The sequence below is a fragment of the Desmodus rotundus genome, chromosome 2 (assembly GCF_022682495.2).
Source record: "Desmodus rotundus isolate HL8 chromosome 2, HLdesRot8A.1, whole genome shotgun sequence".
NCBI lineage: Eukaryota > Metazoa > Chordata > Mammalia > Chiroptera > Phyllostomidae > Desmodus > Desmodus rotundus.
In genome coordinates, this window is record NC_071388.1 from 209,265,922 (window position 1) to 209,281,479 (window position 15,558).

The following is a 15,558-nucleotide window of genomic DNA, read 5'->3' on the forward strand; positions in this document are numbered from 1 at the left end:
TGCCCTGAGAGGAAGGCTTCCCTGAGGGAAGTGCTATCCTGAAGGAAATGCTGTTGTGAGGGGAACACTGTCCTGAGGGGGGTTGCTGCCCTGATAGGAATCGCTGTCCTAAGGGGAACACAGTCCTGAGGGGCATGCTCTCCTGAGGGGGACGCTTCCATGACAGGGATGTAGCCCTAAAGGGGACACTGCCCTGAGGCAAATCGCAGTACTGATGGGAAGGCTGCCTGAGCGAAATGCAATTCTGAAGGAAATGCTGTTGTGAGGGCAATCACTTTCCTGAGGGGGACGCTCCCCTGAGGCCAATTGCTTTCCTCAGGGGAAAGGTACCTGGAGGGAAATGCTGGCGTGAGGGGAATATCATCTTGAGGAGGACATGGTCTGAAGGGAATGCTGTCCTGATGTAGCAGGACGCAGCCAAGAGGAGGGCCCCAAATAGGGATTTGCAATGGAGTCCAGAACTCAAGGTGTCCAGGAAATACTAAAATATGTATATAGGATGTCCTCACCCCCACGAGTCTGAGCTGGGGGAAGGGACACATGGAACAGGGCCATTCAGAGCTGTTTTGGGTGGCAACAGCTTTGCAGCTAACCCGTGGCACTGTCATTTAACATATCTATAACCTTCAACTGGTTTCATGGATACGTTAAATAGCTGTGGCCCTGCTTTGAGCCAGGGGGATGGGAGTGACTTCCTCCCAGAATGTAACTGGGAAGCAACTCCCCCTGGTTACAGCGCCTGCGTGAGAGCCTGGAGACGATTGGCTCCACCCCACGGGGCCACGCCTGCCCGGACTCACGAGGCAGCCCAGTCCAGCTGGAAGGACAGGGATGCTGGCAGGTGTAACTGATTGTGGGAGGAGTCGGAAAGGGGGCTGCAGGGGAGGACTGGCGCTGGGATATAAAACCCAGGCGCGGCAGCCAGACCCCGGAGAGGACCACACGGTCTTGAGGGAGACCGGGGAGGGGACCACGCGGCTTTGGCAGAGTGGGGACCCCGTGGCGGCAACACGGCTGATGGTGCCGGGAGCCTGAACCACGGACTCCTACTTCTTTTCCTGAGCTACGGAACCCCAGACTGGGCAGAGGGGGAGGGAAGGACTGTGTGTGTCTGTGGGTATTCTAGAGGACTTTAGTATTTTAATGAAGACATTAAGTCATTACTCTAAGTCTGTATAACTTTTAAATAAATAATTCCTTCCCTCTTCACCAATCTGGCATTGAGAGATGTCTTTCCTCTGGCAGTGGGCAAGGTGAACCTAGTAGGTTGGGGGGACCCCCAGAAAGAAAGGGGGTGTCCTTTTGGTAATAGCATATTGTCCACCCCCGCCCCCAGGTCTGTTCTGTAACACTGAGGGGAACACTGCCCTGAGGGGGATGCCATCGTGAGGGCAATCACTTTCCTGAGGGGAAAGGTGCCTGGAGGGAAATGCTAGGAAACGAGGAAAATGCTGGTGTGAGGGGAATACCATCCTGAGGGGACCAGGCCTGAAGGGAACGCTGTCCAGAGGGGAACGCTGTCCTGAGGGGGACGCTCTCCTGAGGGGGATGTATCCCTGAAGGGGACACTGCCCTAAGGCAAATCGTGTCCTGAAGAGAAGGCTGCCCTGAGGGAAATGCTGTTGTGAGGGCAAGCACTTTCCTGAGGGGAAACGTACCTGGAGGGAAATGCTACGCTCAAGAAAATGCTGGTGTGAGGGGAGTACCATCTTGAGGGGACCAGGCCTAAAGGGAACGCTGCCCTGAGGGGAATCGCTGTCCAGAGGGGAACGCTGTCCTGAGGGGGACGCTCTCCTGAGGGGGATGTATCCCTGAGGTGGACACTGCCCTGAGGCAAACTGCTGTACTGATGGGAAGGCTGCCCTGAGAGAAATGCAATTAGAAGAAAATGCTGTTGTAAGGGTAAGACTGTCTTGAGGGCAACGCTGGCCTGAGGGGGACGCTGTACTGAGGGGGACACTGCTGTGAGGGTTACACTGGTGTTGTACAGTCAATTCTTGTGTCCAGAGTCACCACACAAATCGATGCTACCTTTAACTGATGCATGTTCCGGAGCAAGACGTCTCCGATTCGCTGATTATCACCAGTGGCAAAGGCACTGGAAGGTCCTTCCCTGGAGTAGAGATGGACAGATACGATCAGAACTGGAGAAAGCTAAGGAGACACACTGTGACAATCTAGGGCAACCAGCTGTCGCAGTCATAGCCAGAACAACGAGATGCTTCATGGTGGAGACGGATACTTTACAGAAACCATCATGACATGTGGGCCATTCTTACAAGACAGTCATCAGGCAAAAATAGAATCATATACTTTTAACTTGTTTCATTCTTCTGAAAATGACGAGTAAAAGTGATTGTTATGTGCTTAGTCCTCCCCACAAGTTTAAAAAATATACCTCAGTGATTAATGGTTCTTGTGAATTAAATTTCTGATGGTGGGAAGTTCCTGAAAGCAGCGATGGTGAAGGGGGAGGGGCCGCGTGGGCGGATGCAGGGGCAGGTGTTACCAGAGTGCCAGCCGCTGTTCCACTTCTCGCAGGAAGCCTCTGTGGAACTCGTAGATGGGGTCTATGTTGGAGAAGAGCAGGGTCATCAGGTCTGCAGGCATGGCGTCCTCCTTGACCACCGCGCTGCGGAACCACTGCGGGGAGAGCTCAGTGTGACTGAGGGATCTCCCCCATGAGGGTCTGTGGCCATAGCACACCCAGCCCTGACCCCAGAGTCTCCATGACGAGAGCTCACATCAGTGCTGTGATCGTCCTCTTGGCTGGCTGCCAAGTTTTCACAATATAAGAGAACAATTCCGGATGAAAAGTTTCAAATAGATACAGTCCCAGTTTTAACCAATATTCTAATCTGAGTTAGACATTCTTTAAGGCAAGTATGTTTCACAGAACAAATATATGTAGATCTCATAATGGCAGAGAGCTCTTTCTTAGGAGGGCTCTTCTGTCTCTGGTTTAGAGTTAAGAAGTGTTAAGAAAATCAAAGTAATTGGCTCAGTGGATTGAATGCCAGCCTGCAAACCAAAAGGTCGTCGGTTCGATTCCCAGTCAGGGTACATGCCTGGGTTGCTGACCAGGTCCCCAGTAGGAGGCGCACAAGAGGCAACCACACATCGGAAGCTCCTCTGCCTCTCTCTCTCTCTCTCCCTTCCCTCTCTCTAAAAATATATAAAGTATTTTTTAAAAAGAAAATCAAAGTAATAAAGAACTTAGTTTTCATACCACGGTAATAACTTCTAAATCCTTCAGGTATGTTCGCTCTGTAGCAAGAATCTCCTTTGCTATGAAATAGGCCTCATCTGCTCCTGGGCACTGCAAGAAGCACAGACAGTGAGCATGTGTCTGTCGGCCATGTCACCAATGTTCACAACACTCACTTTCTTCTGCTCAAGTCAACATTGTCACGCAGTTTCATCCACAATTCCTAAAAAGATTTCCTTCTGGGTAAAAACATAAGTCCAGTAGTAACTCTTTCATGTGTTTTTGTCATTTATGTTATTTGTCTGAGAAAAGAAATGCTGTTCAAACATCAGCATATACTGAAGTTTATTATTGGTTTTGTGATGAAACAATTGTTCAGATATCGCTACCAGGAGTGTAGCTGGTTAACACACAGACACTTGAGTGTGTCTATATGTATATATGTGGCTGTAAACAGGCTAACTCATAAGAAGTCATTAATATTGTCCAACAGTGTACAATCTAGCTGTGCCCTATGTTAGAGCACTAGGTGGCTGACACATTAGAGGGCCAGAGATGGCCTGGCTCTGGAGCTCTTAAATCCCCATCAGGGCCTCTGCCGGACATGCAGATGCCGGCAGGTAAGTCAGTGAGGATGGGACCCTCCAGAGCAGGAAGGGCCGCACTGTGCCCCTGGGCACCCCCACACCCAGGGCCTAGCTCTCAGCGTTCCAGCTCGATGGTCCCTTCTCCATCCTTCCCCACCTGGAAGACAGTGGTCCTACTCTATCCCTGCATGCTTGCAAGGCTGCTGCTCCATCAGGCTGAGGACTTCTGAGGCCGACTGTCCTCATGTCTGCCATGCAAAAACCTATGAAGCATGTGCCGGAGGCACCTGGGATGGGCCCAGGAACATAGGCCCCTGTCCTGGCGCTGATGCCAAGAGGCATGGCACAGGCTAATGGGGAAGTCACCCAGCATAGCAGAGAAGTGCTTGGGACACACAGGAGAGTAGGAGGGGACGGGGCAGCCGTGGCCTCTAGAGCGGGAGGGGGGGGGGTCCAAACTTTTGGTGTCTCTGGGCCACACATAAATACATTGCAACATGTAATCACAAAAAAATCTCATAATGTTTTAAGTAAATTTACAATTTTGTGTTGGGCTACATTCATAGCCATCCTGGGCTGCATACAGCCTATGGGCGGTAGGTTGGACACCCCTGCTCAAGAGACAGGCTGCCTGTGGAGAGGGTGGGGCTGGAGGCTGGGTAGTGGGAGACAGGTCAGAGATCAAGGACAAGGATGGGTACAAAGTGGGCAAGCTGGTCACTGACAGGAACACAGGGGTCTTGGGGTGGTATAGGCTGGGAGGGCCCCGCTCCTCAGGAGGCTTCTTCCCACCCTGGCGGGGCAACAGGGGAATGGAGTGGCATGGTGAGGGGCAGGGCCCTGGATACACTCTAAGGGTCAGTTCTGGTGTGGGTGGACGTTCAAATTTCCTCCACGAGGGAGGCAAGGATGACTGCGATTTTGGGCCGAAGTCAAGGGAAAGAGCTGCTGAACCCTGCAGGTGACAGGTCTGGGGAGGAAAGTCAGGGGTCCGGTTGGCACCTGGGGAGTTGATGTGCTTTATTGTAGACGCCAGGGAGAAGCAAGCTGGTATGGGGGTCTGCAGCCAAGAAGGGGAGGCGGGGCCTAAGGCTGACATCTGAGGGACCCCATCTTCTTTCCTGTGACCCCGTGCCTAGATGAAGTTTAGGAGAGGTGATGACAAAGGCACGTTCTTCCTGAGAGCCCTGGAGCCCACGATGCAACTGGCCTGCTGTTGGGCACGGCCGTCTCTCCCCCCAGTGCCTCTCAGAGCCCACATCCTGCTGTCCTCCCACTGAAACCCTGCATGTGGAAGTGGGTTGGGTACTTCCCACATTGGCTCTTCTCTGATAACTGACTCAGTGGGAGTTGCCACGTGAACCTGCTCTGAGGTCACGGGTGCTCCGTCCTGGCAGCCTTTCCCGGGAGTCCTGAGGCCGGGTGTCCAGGGCTGTGGCCCTCTTTTCCACAGAGCAGCAGGTTGCCCTTTCCATTTTTTTCTTTTTTTGGCTTTATGCTATTAAAAAATGACTTTTTCAAATCCAAACTGAGTTAAGATCTCTTTAAAGTGCTGTATCTCCACCTGAACTTGACATGCCCAGTAAGCTCTGTGGGTTCGAGCTGTCCTGAGAGGCCCACATTCACAGTCTGGGAGGCTCAGTCCCCTGAAGCCAGCCTGGAGCTTCCTGATTGCCGCACTGGGCCTGGTGTCCTGCTCTAACCCTGAGTGCCGGCCAAAGAAACAGGTCACCGGAGGTTCTACACCGCATCCTCCCCTGGAGGGTGGAGGATCTTGGAAACACAACCACTGCCGCATCACTGATGGGATCACGGCAGTGTCACAGGCGCCACCAGGTGACAGGGAGACACCAGGAGTAGAGTAGTTGTGGACGGCCTGCCTGTGGGGTGGGGCTGGCCCGTCTCCAGCACTCAGGAAACTTCTCAGTGGGGAGAAGGCAAAGCAGCCCACCCACACCTCCACTTCAGCCAGGCTGGGTGGCGGGAGGAGAAGCCCAAGAAGGAACCATGCTTTCTGCTGATACCTGCCACCTGTCTTTAAAGAAAGCAGCCGAGAACCCGAGTGTGGTGCCCTGGCCACTGCTCTCAGCCTCACACCTGTGCCTGGAAAGAAGCACTGGCCCCCTTCAGCTTTCACACCTTTCAAATGTTGTTGGGCCTCACCAACTTCTAACAGAAAGGAGGAGAACAGCACATCAAGTGAGCGATGCTGGTGACAAGGGGATTCTGGGAACAAGCCTCAAGCATACTCCCAAGGGATGATTGCAGCCCTTGCCTCTCCACACAGCCAAACAGCCTGACACACACACCCTGGGCACACCCAGGGGCTGAGGAACTCAGAGGCTGCCTGGGTGCTGCCAGGGGGTCATCAGAAAACCTGGGGGCTGGGGCCTCACTGGGGATGCCAACTCACAAAGCCGGCGCAGAGCACAGCTCTCGTGCGGGTCACTCTCCCGCACGCCCACGCTTGCTCTGGGTAGGCCTCTGGGCCAGCCTAGGGGGCTGAGGTGAGGAAAGTGCCACCCCAGAAGCCCACTGTGCCCGACCCTGGCTTTTATATGTAGCCCGGGACACATCACATCGCAGTCACACGTGGCTGGAAATCAGGAGGCAGCAGGGGTGAGAAGGGAGGGGAAGGGTCCCACTCTTCAGGTGCCTGCACAGTGACTACCAGGCGTGGATGACAAAGGCCACAGACACCCACCATCAGCCCAGTTACCCTCGAGCGTCAGGTACCCGAGGTCATCGCCTACAGAACCACCTGAAGGTCGACTATTGTATTAATACAGAAAGTAGCAAATTATAATTCAGTGTTTCAAAGTTTTCCTCTGAGCCCTTTTTGTTCTGGCATCAAAGCAACATGGCCAAGACGGAGGCCTGAGGGCTGGGGCTGTCCGCTCTCTGCAAGGCCCTGACCACAAGGGGGTGGTCTTCGGATGGAAGCTGTAAGGCACCCACACCTCGTAAAATGGCAGGCTTTCCACGCCAGGGCTGCTGTCCCTGAAGTGGGCCCAGGGGACCCAGCACAAGGACAGGAGTCAGCACAGGGGCTCCCTGTCCTGGGAAGGGCTGCACCCCGCTGCTGAGGAATCTCACGGTGGCCCCGATGCAGCATGCTCTCTGGCCAGGTGAGGAGGACACACACGGGTGCTAAGGGGGTCGTGACAACAGCTGCCCGTGGGACAGACACCTGTGAGGCAGGGGCCCACTATTTGGGCCCATCCCAGCCCAGCTTCCTTCAGGTTTGTGGCCTCCATACTGTGCAGGGGGACAGACAGATGGTTCCTGGCTTTTCCTCTTCTATGGCACCCCAGGGCCCCCACAGTCCACAGCCCATTATTTTAACCACTCTCTTCCCCAAATGTCAAATTCCCTGACCCTCTGTCCTTCCTCATGTGTCCCCCTCCCAAACCACCTCACCCTGACTGCCTCGACCACGACACAGCCCAGGCTGCAGGCCAGGGCCATGAGAGCAGAAGCGGCCAGGAGGCCACTGTGCCACCACCTCTGGCCATCACCTTGTTCTCAAGCCCTGCATTCTCTGCCTGACCTCCCAGCACCTGCCCCACTCCCATCCCTGACAACAGACAGAAACCTGCAGGAAGATCACCTCCACTTTCCACCCTAAATCCACCCCCATGCACCCCTCCCCTGGCAACAACACTCAAGGGCACACCTCCAGAACCCACTCATCCATCAGTCCCTGTGCCTCCCCTGCCCCAGACAGGACAGGTCCCCAGCAAACCCTCCCTGCACACCAGACCTCCCCCAGGGCCTGCCCGCTCCCACCACATCCCTGGGGTGCAGCCCGGCACGGGGAGCCCACACTTGCCAGGCACCCTCACGAAGGTTCTGAAAGTCTCTGAAAGTTGCAGGATTCCAGGACTTGATTTCTCTGGGGAAGCCAGCCCACTGTCTCCTTCCACTCAGCAGGGCTGGGTGCAGGGATTTACACACAGAGCCCCAGCCCCTCCCCAGCCCAGGCTTCCCGGCCAAAAGTTTGCAAACCCAGGCCCACCAGCATCAAACCCTCTGCTTGGGGTGGTGCCCACCTTGTGTTTCAGCTCCTCATCATCCATCCTGGTTCCTCCAGCGTCGCTAAGGCCCGGGCTCAGGAGTGGGAAGGAGCCCTGCTCAGCTAGGCCCAGAGTCACCTGAAACGCAGGGCTCGGGCTCAGTGAGCTCTTCTGGGTGGAGGGAGGAGGCTGAGGACTGTCCATGGAAAGGCCTGGAATTGAACGGGGCAGGGGACGGAGTGAGAAATGAGAAAGGGCCAGGATGCGGGCCAGACACCACATTTCTTAGCAGGTGTTAGCCGACACTAGCCTTATACTGCTACCGATGCTAGGCACTTTGGAAACTGCAGAGAAGCCGCCACCACACTCGATTCCCAGCATGGCACACAGTGAACACGGGACAGGCTGGTGGCTGACCCCTCTGACTTCAAAGACACCAGCCACGAGTGTCCGGGCCCCCAGGGTTTCTCCTTGCTCTTGAGAAGGGGTGACTGATAGAATCAGCAGCACCAGCCTGTGAGGTGGGAGAGTCAGGGAGGGGCACCTGCTGTGTACAAATCGGAGACCATCACACTGGTGCTACCGTATCTGGAAAAGGTGTCCACGGTAAGGCCGAATTCACGACTCAGTCATTACAAAACCTGCGTCGCAAAAAACTGCAGCCAATTACACTGTTCTCTATTTCTTTGAATTTTTCATGAACAATGATTTATTTTGGTTTTCTACAATTATACCGTAATTAATACTTATTTTTTTCCTCCTTCTTAAAACCATGTTTGCTTCTGACTAGTAAGAAGCCAAAATTTGGGTCTTGTTCTAAGGAGGCTGATGACAAAGCATATTCTATCATAGATTTTGTAACAAATTCTCTTATCCATTCTTTTTTTAATTCTCAAATGTTCATTTCTAGTATCTTTTCATGTGAAATCAGCAACTATTAAATGGTGAATTTTAAAGATACCTACCTTTAAAGCAGAGTTTTAAGAAGAAATTTAACTGACATTTAAAAGCTCCTTAAAACAGAAATTTACCTTAGTTCCCAAATGTATAATGTTTTAACACCCAGACTACCATTATTTCTAACTGATTTGGTCAGCTTACAAATGTTGGAATAGAAGTAACTTGATGTGAGCCTCGGGTGCTGCTCACTCCCCCACATGGCTTCAAAGCAAGATCCTCCAATATGACTGCTCGAGATGTCAGAGGCACTCACCTACAGGGACCAGTTTATAAACCAGAGCTTGGTTTATTTGGCCTACACCACGAAGTGTGTAGGGAGGATGGCTCAGAGCAGTGTCGTGAGCACTGCTCGTATCTGCTTCTTGCTCCCTAGACAGGCATTGGCAACCGAACTAGGAGGGTTAGGTAGCCCTCTGAGCTGGCTGAGGCCTGGAGGGGACCCTTTTTTCACATTGACAAATCTGGAGCTTGCATGCCAGCGAGGTGCTTCCGAAGATGAACTACCAATGTTAGGACGGCAGTTCCCTCTGGAATTTCTCACAACCAACAGATTGAAAGCATGATGTAACACCCACTTACACTAGAAAACCTGGACAAGACAGGAAATTATTAATCACCGGTTTATTAGAACTTGCTTTTATTATACATTTAAAACATGCTAAGCAACCTTAAAATAACATAAACTTCCTCCACCCCTCCTCCCGCCCCAGGCTGGGTAGACTCTGCTGGTTCAGAAGGGCTGAAACCCAGCAGAGCCTCCCACCGCTGGAGAGGAGGCTTGTGTCCAAAGATGAGCTATTTAGGGTTTGTCTCCAAAATCCTTTTCGTCCCTAATAAGCCCAAAATTGCATAATGAGATACTTCCACACATTGATAATTTAGGAAAAAAAGTCTAGAAGTGACTAATAATTCAACTATTTATTCTTCACAATTGCATTTTTCCAGATGTGAGTTTTACACTCATTGGTTATGAAATTAGTACAAGGTCACTGCTGAGTCTTCCGGCACCTCCCTCAGAGATGGGCAGGCCCACGGCAACTTACTGTGGACAGTTTACCAACAAGTTCCTGCAAAACTTGACTTTACTTTTCGACAGCAGGTGAAGGCCGAGGAGATGGTGTGCCCACCGACAAGCACGCGTGGTGGGCTCCCTGCTCAGTCAGCCGGCGCAGGCCGAGAAAGCCGTCAGACTGCAGGGCACAGCGCCCAGCAACCGGCCCCTCAGTGAGGAGTGCGTGAAAGGGAGGAAACCCCGCCAGGATGGACTGCGCATTTGGAGGCTAAAAGTCATCATTCGATTGTTAGCACTGTTGGTTCCTGTGATTTCACAAACACGGGCAACTCACACTTTAGCAAGCTGATTAAAAAGTACCAGAAACTGCCATTAATCATTTGTTTTTATTAACTCTGTCAGCTACAGCACAATGTTATAAATCATACCTCCTCGTAATTCTGGAAACACAAACCCTACAAGATAAGCCAACAAACCTGTGGGGAGATACATCTTTTCAAGCAAGTGGCTCATGGGCATCCAGGTTGTCTGAGTGAACCCCCCCCCCCCATCCTGTGTGGCCAGTCTTCCTATTGCGTGTGCGTCTGTAATGCACACTGCCCACTGACAAACAAGCGTGCCTCAGCTTGGCAGGCGTCTTGCCAGAAGTGACGCTGGTGTGGCCCCAGCGCTGCCGTCACGCGGCCTCGAAAGACCCTGCCCACATGCTCCACATGCATGGGAGCACACAGGTAAAAGGCAGATGACCTCAGGATTTTAAAAATGCTAAACGTCACATTTTAGGAGCCACAGAACGTGTTTAGCTTTAACTGACATGGTGAAAAATTAATCTGAAATTTACTATAAAAAACAGACCCCTGTGTCTGTCCAAGGTCCTCGACGAACAAGAGGCAGAAGAGTCAACGTTGTTCTGAGTTACCCGAGTCCCTGCTACGGAATCCACTTGGACACGGCGCGCGCTTCTAGCCCAGTCGGGTGTCAAGGACAACTGAGTCCTTTAGTTGCAGGCAAGGAGTTTTTGGAAATTCTTCAACTTTTGAAATCAAGTTACTGAGAATGACAGGCACAAACGGTACTTGTTTTACGGAGCTCTGGGTCTCTGCTGGAGTGGGTCAGGCTGCCCACCTGTTCACAGGCAGGCTCTGTTCTCGAAGCTGCAAGTCACAAAAACCCATGTAAAACTGCTTCAAACGGTCAGCAGCGAGCACCTCGGGCAGCTGAGTTTCTTTGTGGCATTCATCATTTCCAAAAACTTCTGAATATTCATCTTAGAGTTTTTGGAATGTCATGCCCAAAAGCACAGTATCATACTTTTGTGCTTAGGTTCACTTTCTTCACCTAACTAGGCGATGGAAGACAGATACCACATTTAGAGGTTAAGTTTACTTTTACTTTATACCTTTAAATCCTCTTCTTCAAATCTCTATAATAAGTAATCTTGAAAAACTGCCTAATACTGGAGGAAGAATCAGCTCCAATTTGGAAGATTCAAGGTTAAATTTGAAGGTTAACTTGATAGTGTGAGGTATGGGGTCTGGAAACTCCTTCAGCTTAAACAACGGCTCGTTAATCCGGTACGGAAAGGAAAAGGCTGACTTGTCCAAAGAATCCAAGTAAATGTGAGCTTGCTGCAGAGTTAGCACAAAACTGTCTCAGGCTCCATTTTTGGACTAGATGTCACGCGTCACGTTACACAGAGTTTGGCTCAAAGACAAAAGCAGGAGGTACAGAAATGACTCCCGAGGGGCCCTCCTTTCAGTTCATCTCAGACTGTGTCTTCCCCAAAACATCAGCTCCTCTTTCGTTCTTCTGCAAAAGGCAGATGACCACCTGACATGGGGTGCGGCCCATCTGTGGGCGGTGCCCACGAGCTTGGAGTGGTGCCGGGCGTGTGGGTCCACATGGCAGGTGCGGATGTGGCTGTGGTGACCGAAGTTCAGAGGGCAACAACACAGTGTTCCAAGAAGCATTTTTTGGTTTTTCTTTTGCTTTGTTCTAAATAATCAAGACTCCTGAGAAGAAAAACAGGCGCCCTAACCTACAACAGAGCAACACTTGGGGCCATCTGTCTGGTTTTGTGCCTGCCAGGCGTGGGTCCACTCTGTGCGTGCACACGGGTGGCCTGGGAACCCCCCCATGTCTTTGTTCTAATAAATGACACCTCATGTCTCCAACTTGGAGAAGCTGTGACTTAGGAATCCTCTGAGCTACTGGATCGATGGTGGCAAGGCCCCCCAAGCACATCAATAATTCAAACCCACTACATGTCACCTGAAGTAATGTGCCTCAGACAGCAAGGCGGCACAGTGGCAGCCTACAGAGTGCAGAGAGAAGTGCTTCTGAGCAGTTTTTAAAAACCTGTATCCATCACACACAGCCTCTTCGAGGGTCCATTCACTACGTCCCCCCTTCAGCCCTGAGCTGGGGCACTGGGTAGTGGCCTGGGTCAGGGAGCAGGGCCGGCCCAATGTGGGAGGGAACGGACCCTCCGTGACTCACCACCACCTTCTCTAAGTGGGGAGTGACTGCCCACCCAGGGTCCTGGGGAGTTTGTGCCTACGGGCACTTTCCTAGAAGGGCACTGCCACCTGGTCTTGGTGCAGCACCTCTTATTCCCAACCACACTGGGACCTTGAAAGCCAGGGAGACCAGCGCCCCGCAGTCTCCACCCAGTTCCCCCAGGTGTCTGAGCTGCTCCAAGCAGCCAGAAGGACCTGCTCTCCCAAGATGCCCTGAGGCCTCTGCCCAGGAGGTGGGGGTGGGGCATCCCCAACCCCAGGACTCTCCTGGGGCCTGAGAGCAGGGACGCTGCAGGGAGCGGGCAGGAGGCGTGTTGGCGGAGCGGGAAACCAGTGCAGAGCTGGAGGGAAGACTCTGAACAGCTGCAGCACTCAGGTCTGCAATGTCACGGGGGGCGGGGGTGGTCTCTAGCCGACTGGGGGAAAGAGGCCATCCTGCTCTCCTTTTCAGATTTTAGACACCGAGAGCACGTGTTCTGTGCACAGGACAAGCCCAGGGTTCACCCCCAAGGCTGCAAACAGCGCTGCCTCTCACCAGAGCCTCAGGCTCAGTGTGGGACGAGCCACCCACACCTGTGTCCAGACCCACGGCTGCCGACAGAAGGCACTGAAGGGGCAGGGCCCCCCCCCCCCACTGAGTTCCCGCCCACATCTGAACAGAACCCTGCACAGTCCTGGGGCCTGTTGGCTGCACAGAAGTCGACGAGGTGAGAGACGTCAGGGAAGACGTTAAACCCGCAGCTGTTTCAGGGGCTCATTTAACACATGCAATAATCTTGAATTATGTAAATCAAAACTGTTAAGTAGTAGAGGGGAAGAAAGAAAGCTAAAAGCCCATTTAAAAAGTCATAGTAAATATTTCCTTATTTTATTGAATAAACAATTAAAAAAATTTTGAGTTAGTACATATCTGCAGATTTATAAATGGCAATTTCAATAGAAAACAAGTTTATAAGTACCACAAACCAGGCAAAATAACGTCTCGTTAAAGACAGGACAAGTTCACAGGGTAACGAGATGCCAGTTCCTTTTCTCTCCAGTTTCTAAGGGAATGTGGATGCTTCCATGCACAGACAGCACCTCGGGGCACGCCAGGCCCTGTGTGACATGAAGGGCCCACAGTGGCCACAACAGCGAGTGGTGACAAGCTCTGTACCTTCAGGACAAGGGCCAAGCCAAACCCCAGCAAAGTAAGACTCCATGACTTTGGAAACATATACTAAAATCCTTGATTTTAAGTGCCTGAGAAAGCATTAACACTTTTGTCTATGAAGTAATAGTTCTAGTACTGGATGTCTTTAGGTTCTGTGAACCCAGAGGGAATGAATGACCCTACCGTGAAGACGTGGGAATTGGCATCAGATGTCACCTGCACATCACACGTAGGGACACAGCTCACATGCTGGCATGTGCACCACACGGCCACCCCCGCAGCCCTGGGCGCTCCCCAGGCCCCACCGGGCTGCGGGAGCAGAGAGCCTGCCCGAGAGTAGAGCCCGCGCAACTCAAAGGGCCTCTGAAAGGGGACATAACCCACAGATGCAAATGTCTTCAGAGTGGACCTCTTTGGGGTGCCGTTTCTACTGCCCTTCTCTCTATCGTTACCACTATTTTTTACATGTGTGTTCAGTGCAAAAGGAGCCCTAACCTGATCCCGCACTTAGAGCAAACAGGCGCTCCGCTCCCCTGCGCACCACGCCTGCTCAGCGCCCCACTCTCCCCAGCACCCAGCTGTCCTGTGGTCTGACTGGAACATCCGTATGCTGGCTGATGAGCTGCACCTGGTTTTAAAAGCCTAACTACAAAAATGGACTTGGTAGCTAATAAAAACAAATATTCTACCTGAAGCAGGGTGCATGAGTAGGGGTGGGCACAGTGGGGGCAACAGGCACCGCCCGCTGGGGGTGTGGCAGTAAGGGGATGGTGCTGGATGTGGGGCCGCTGGTGGCCCCAAGACACCAGCTACCATTGGGTGTGAGGCCCTGGTTTGAGCTAAGGGACAACAGACTGGACACGAAACTGTCAACACCTCGCAGGCCCTTCTCAACCACACACTCTCAGCAACTGGCGACGGGAATCCCCGAGTCTCCTTTAAGTCTGAGAAGTACTGTCCTCAGGGGCCCAGGACCACCCGCCCCAGGCGGCGTTGCTGCATGACGGGCTTCTCACGATCAACCACAACCACCATCGGCCGGCCCAGGGCCCCCCAGGGCGCCCCAGGACTGTTGTGGATATCTGAATATTTACTGCAGACCGTCTCTCACTGGGATCGAGCAGAACAAGGCCACTGCTGGAGCGGCCCACCACAAGCAGAAAGCCATGACGTGGGCAGAAACGTGGTCCTTCTGGCTCTCTTTTCCCTGTTCTTAACGGAGTCCCTCCTGGGCAGGGGCCACACTTTGCTCCCTCAGAAGTGGCAGGAAAAGCCGTGAGCAGTGACCAGAGGAGCCACAGCCAATTTGGAAATAATTTCACTATGAAGGAAAAGCTGTAAACTTAAAAACATTATGAACTTGTTGGAAAGGAAAATGTAAAAATTCAACCAGGTCTTATCAAAAAGCTAAACCTGGGTCTGAACAAGGTGCCTTCATCAGTACAGTCCCCGTGTTCCACAAGCCATTGGCACAAATGGGGGTCTTCTACCGACAAGGGGACCTAGGAGCTGCCAGCCACATGCGGCAAGCAGGTGACGGTAACAAGCACTTTGGATAAGGGGTGAGCGTATGCCTGTCCTCACTGGTCTGGGTGACTGTGAGCGGTTACGTCTCAGACAATGTGCAGACATTCAGGGGAAAGTCGTCAGCGAGCCAGGGATGCAAAGTTCTGCAGCTTAGAAACAGGAGGACAGGGGGCAGGGTGTGGGAACTCGGGAGTGCTCGGGGATGGGTTTGGTCCTCATACTCCCACCCTCACTTTTGTAAAGCCCCCACCACCTGCATCGCTGGCTTAACCCCCCTCTGGCCTCCGGCTCAGACAGGGGTGTGGGTCCCTGAAGGAAACAAGGACAACTTGCCAGGCAGCAGCATCCTTGGGCTGCAGCAGGTGCAGGATGTGGCAGCCTGCACAGGATCGCTGAGGCCCCAGCGGGAAGGCGAGGTGGGTGTAAGGCAGCTACAACAGTGGGAAATGACTCAGTGCATTTAGCCCTAACCCTGGGGGTACTGGCTCAGCACTGACAAGAAGAGAAAGGCAAACCGTCACGAGAGGCCCAGGGCCGCTCTGAGTCCCTGAGCACCCAGGGTCACACAGCAAGCCC

The 15,558-nt window shown here is 52.8% G+C and overlaps 1 protein-coding gene across 12 annotated transcripts in view; it reads right to left on the reverse strand.

The window, feature by feature from the left end:
- FARP2 (FERM, ARH/RhoGEF and pleckstrin domain protein 2) overlaps positions 1-15,558 on the reverse strand; it is an 83,121-nt gene that overhangs the window by 18,332 nt on the left and 49,231 nt on the right. For all 12 annotated transcript variants that reach the window (XR_008426241.1, XR_008426240.1, XR_008426238.1 and 9 more), the window contains 4 exons: positions 7,848-8,023; positions 3,230-3,319; positions 2,510-2,643; positions 2,032-2,113 (listed from right to left, as the gene is read on the reverse strand). Coding sequence is in view for 8 of the 12 variants with exons in the window: in XM_045198365.2 (XP_045054300.2) it covers positions 2,032-2,113; positions 2,510-2,643; positions 3,230-3,319; positions 7,848-8,023 (482 nt within the window). In the remaining 4 variants the exon portion in view is untranslated. The remainder of the gene's footprint in view (positions 1-2,031; positions 2,114-2,509; positions 2,644-3,229; positions 3,320-7,847; positions 8,024-15,558) is intronic.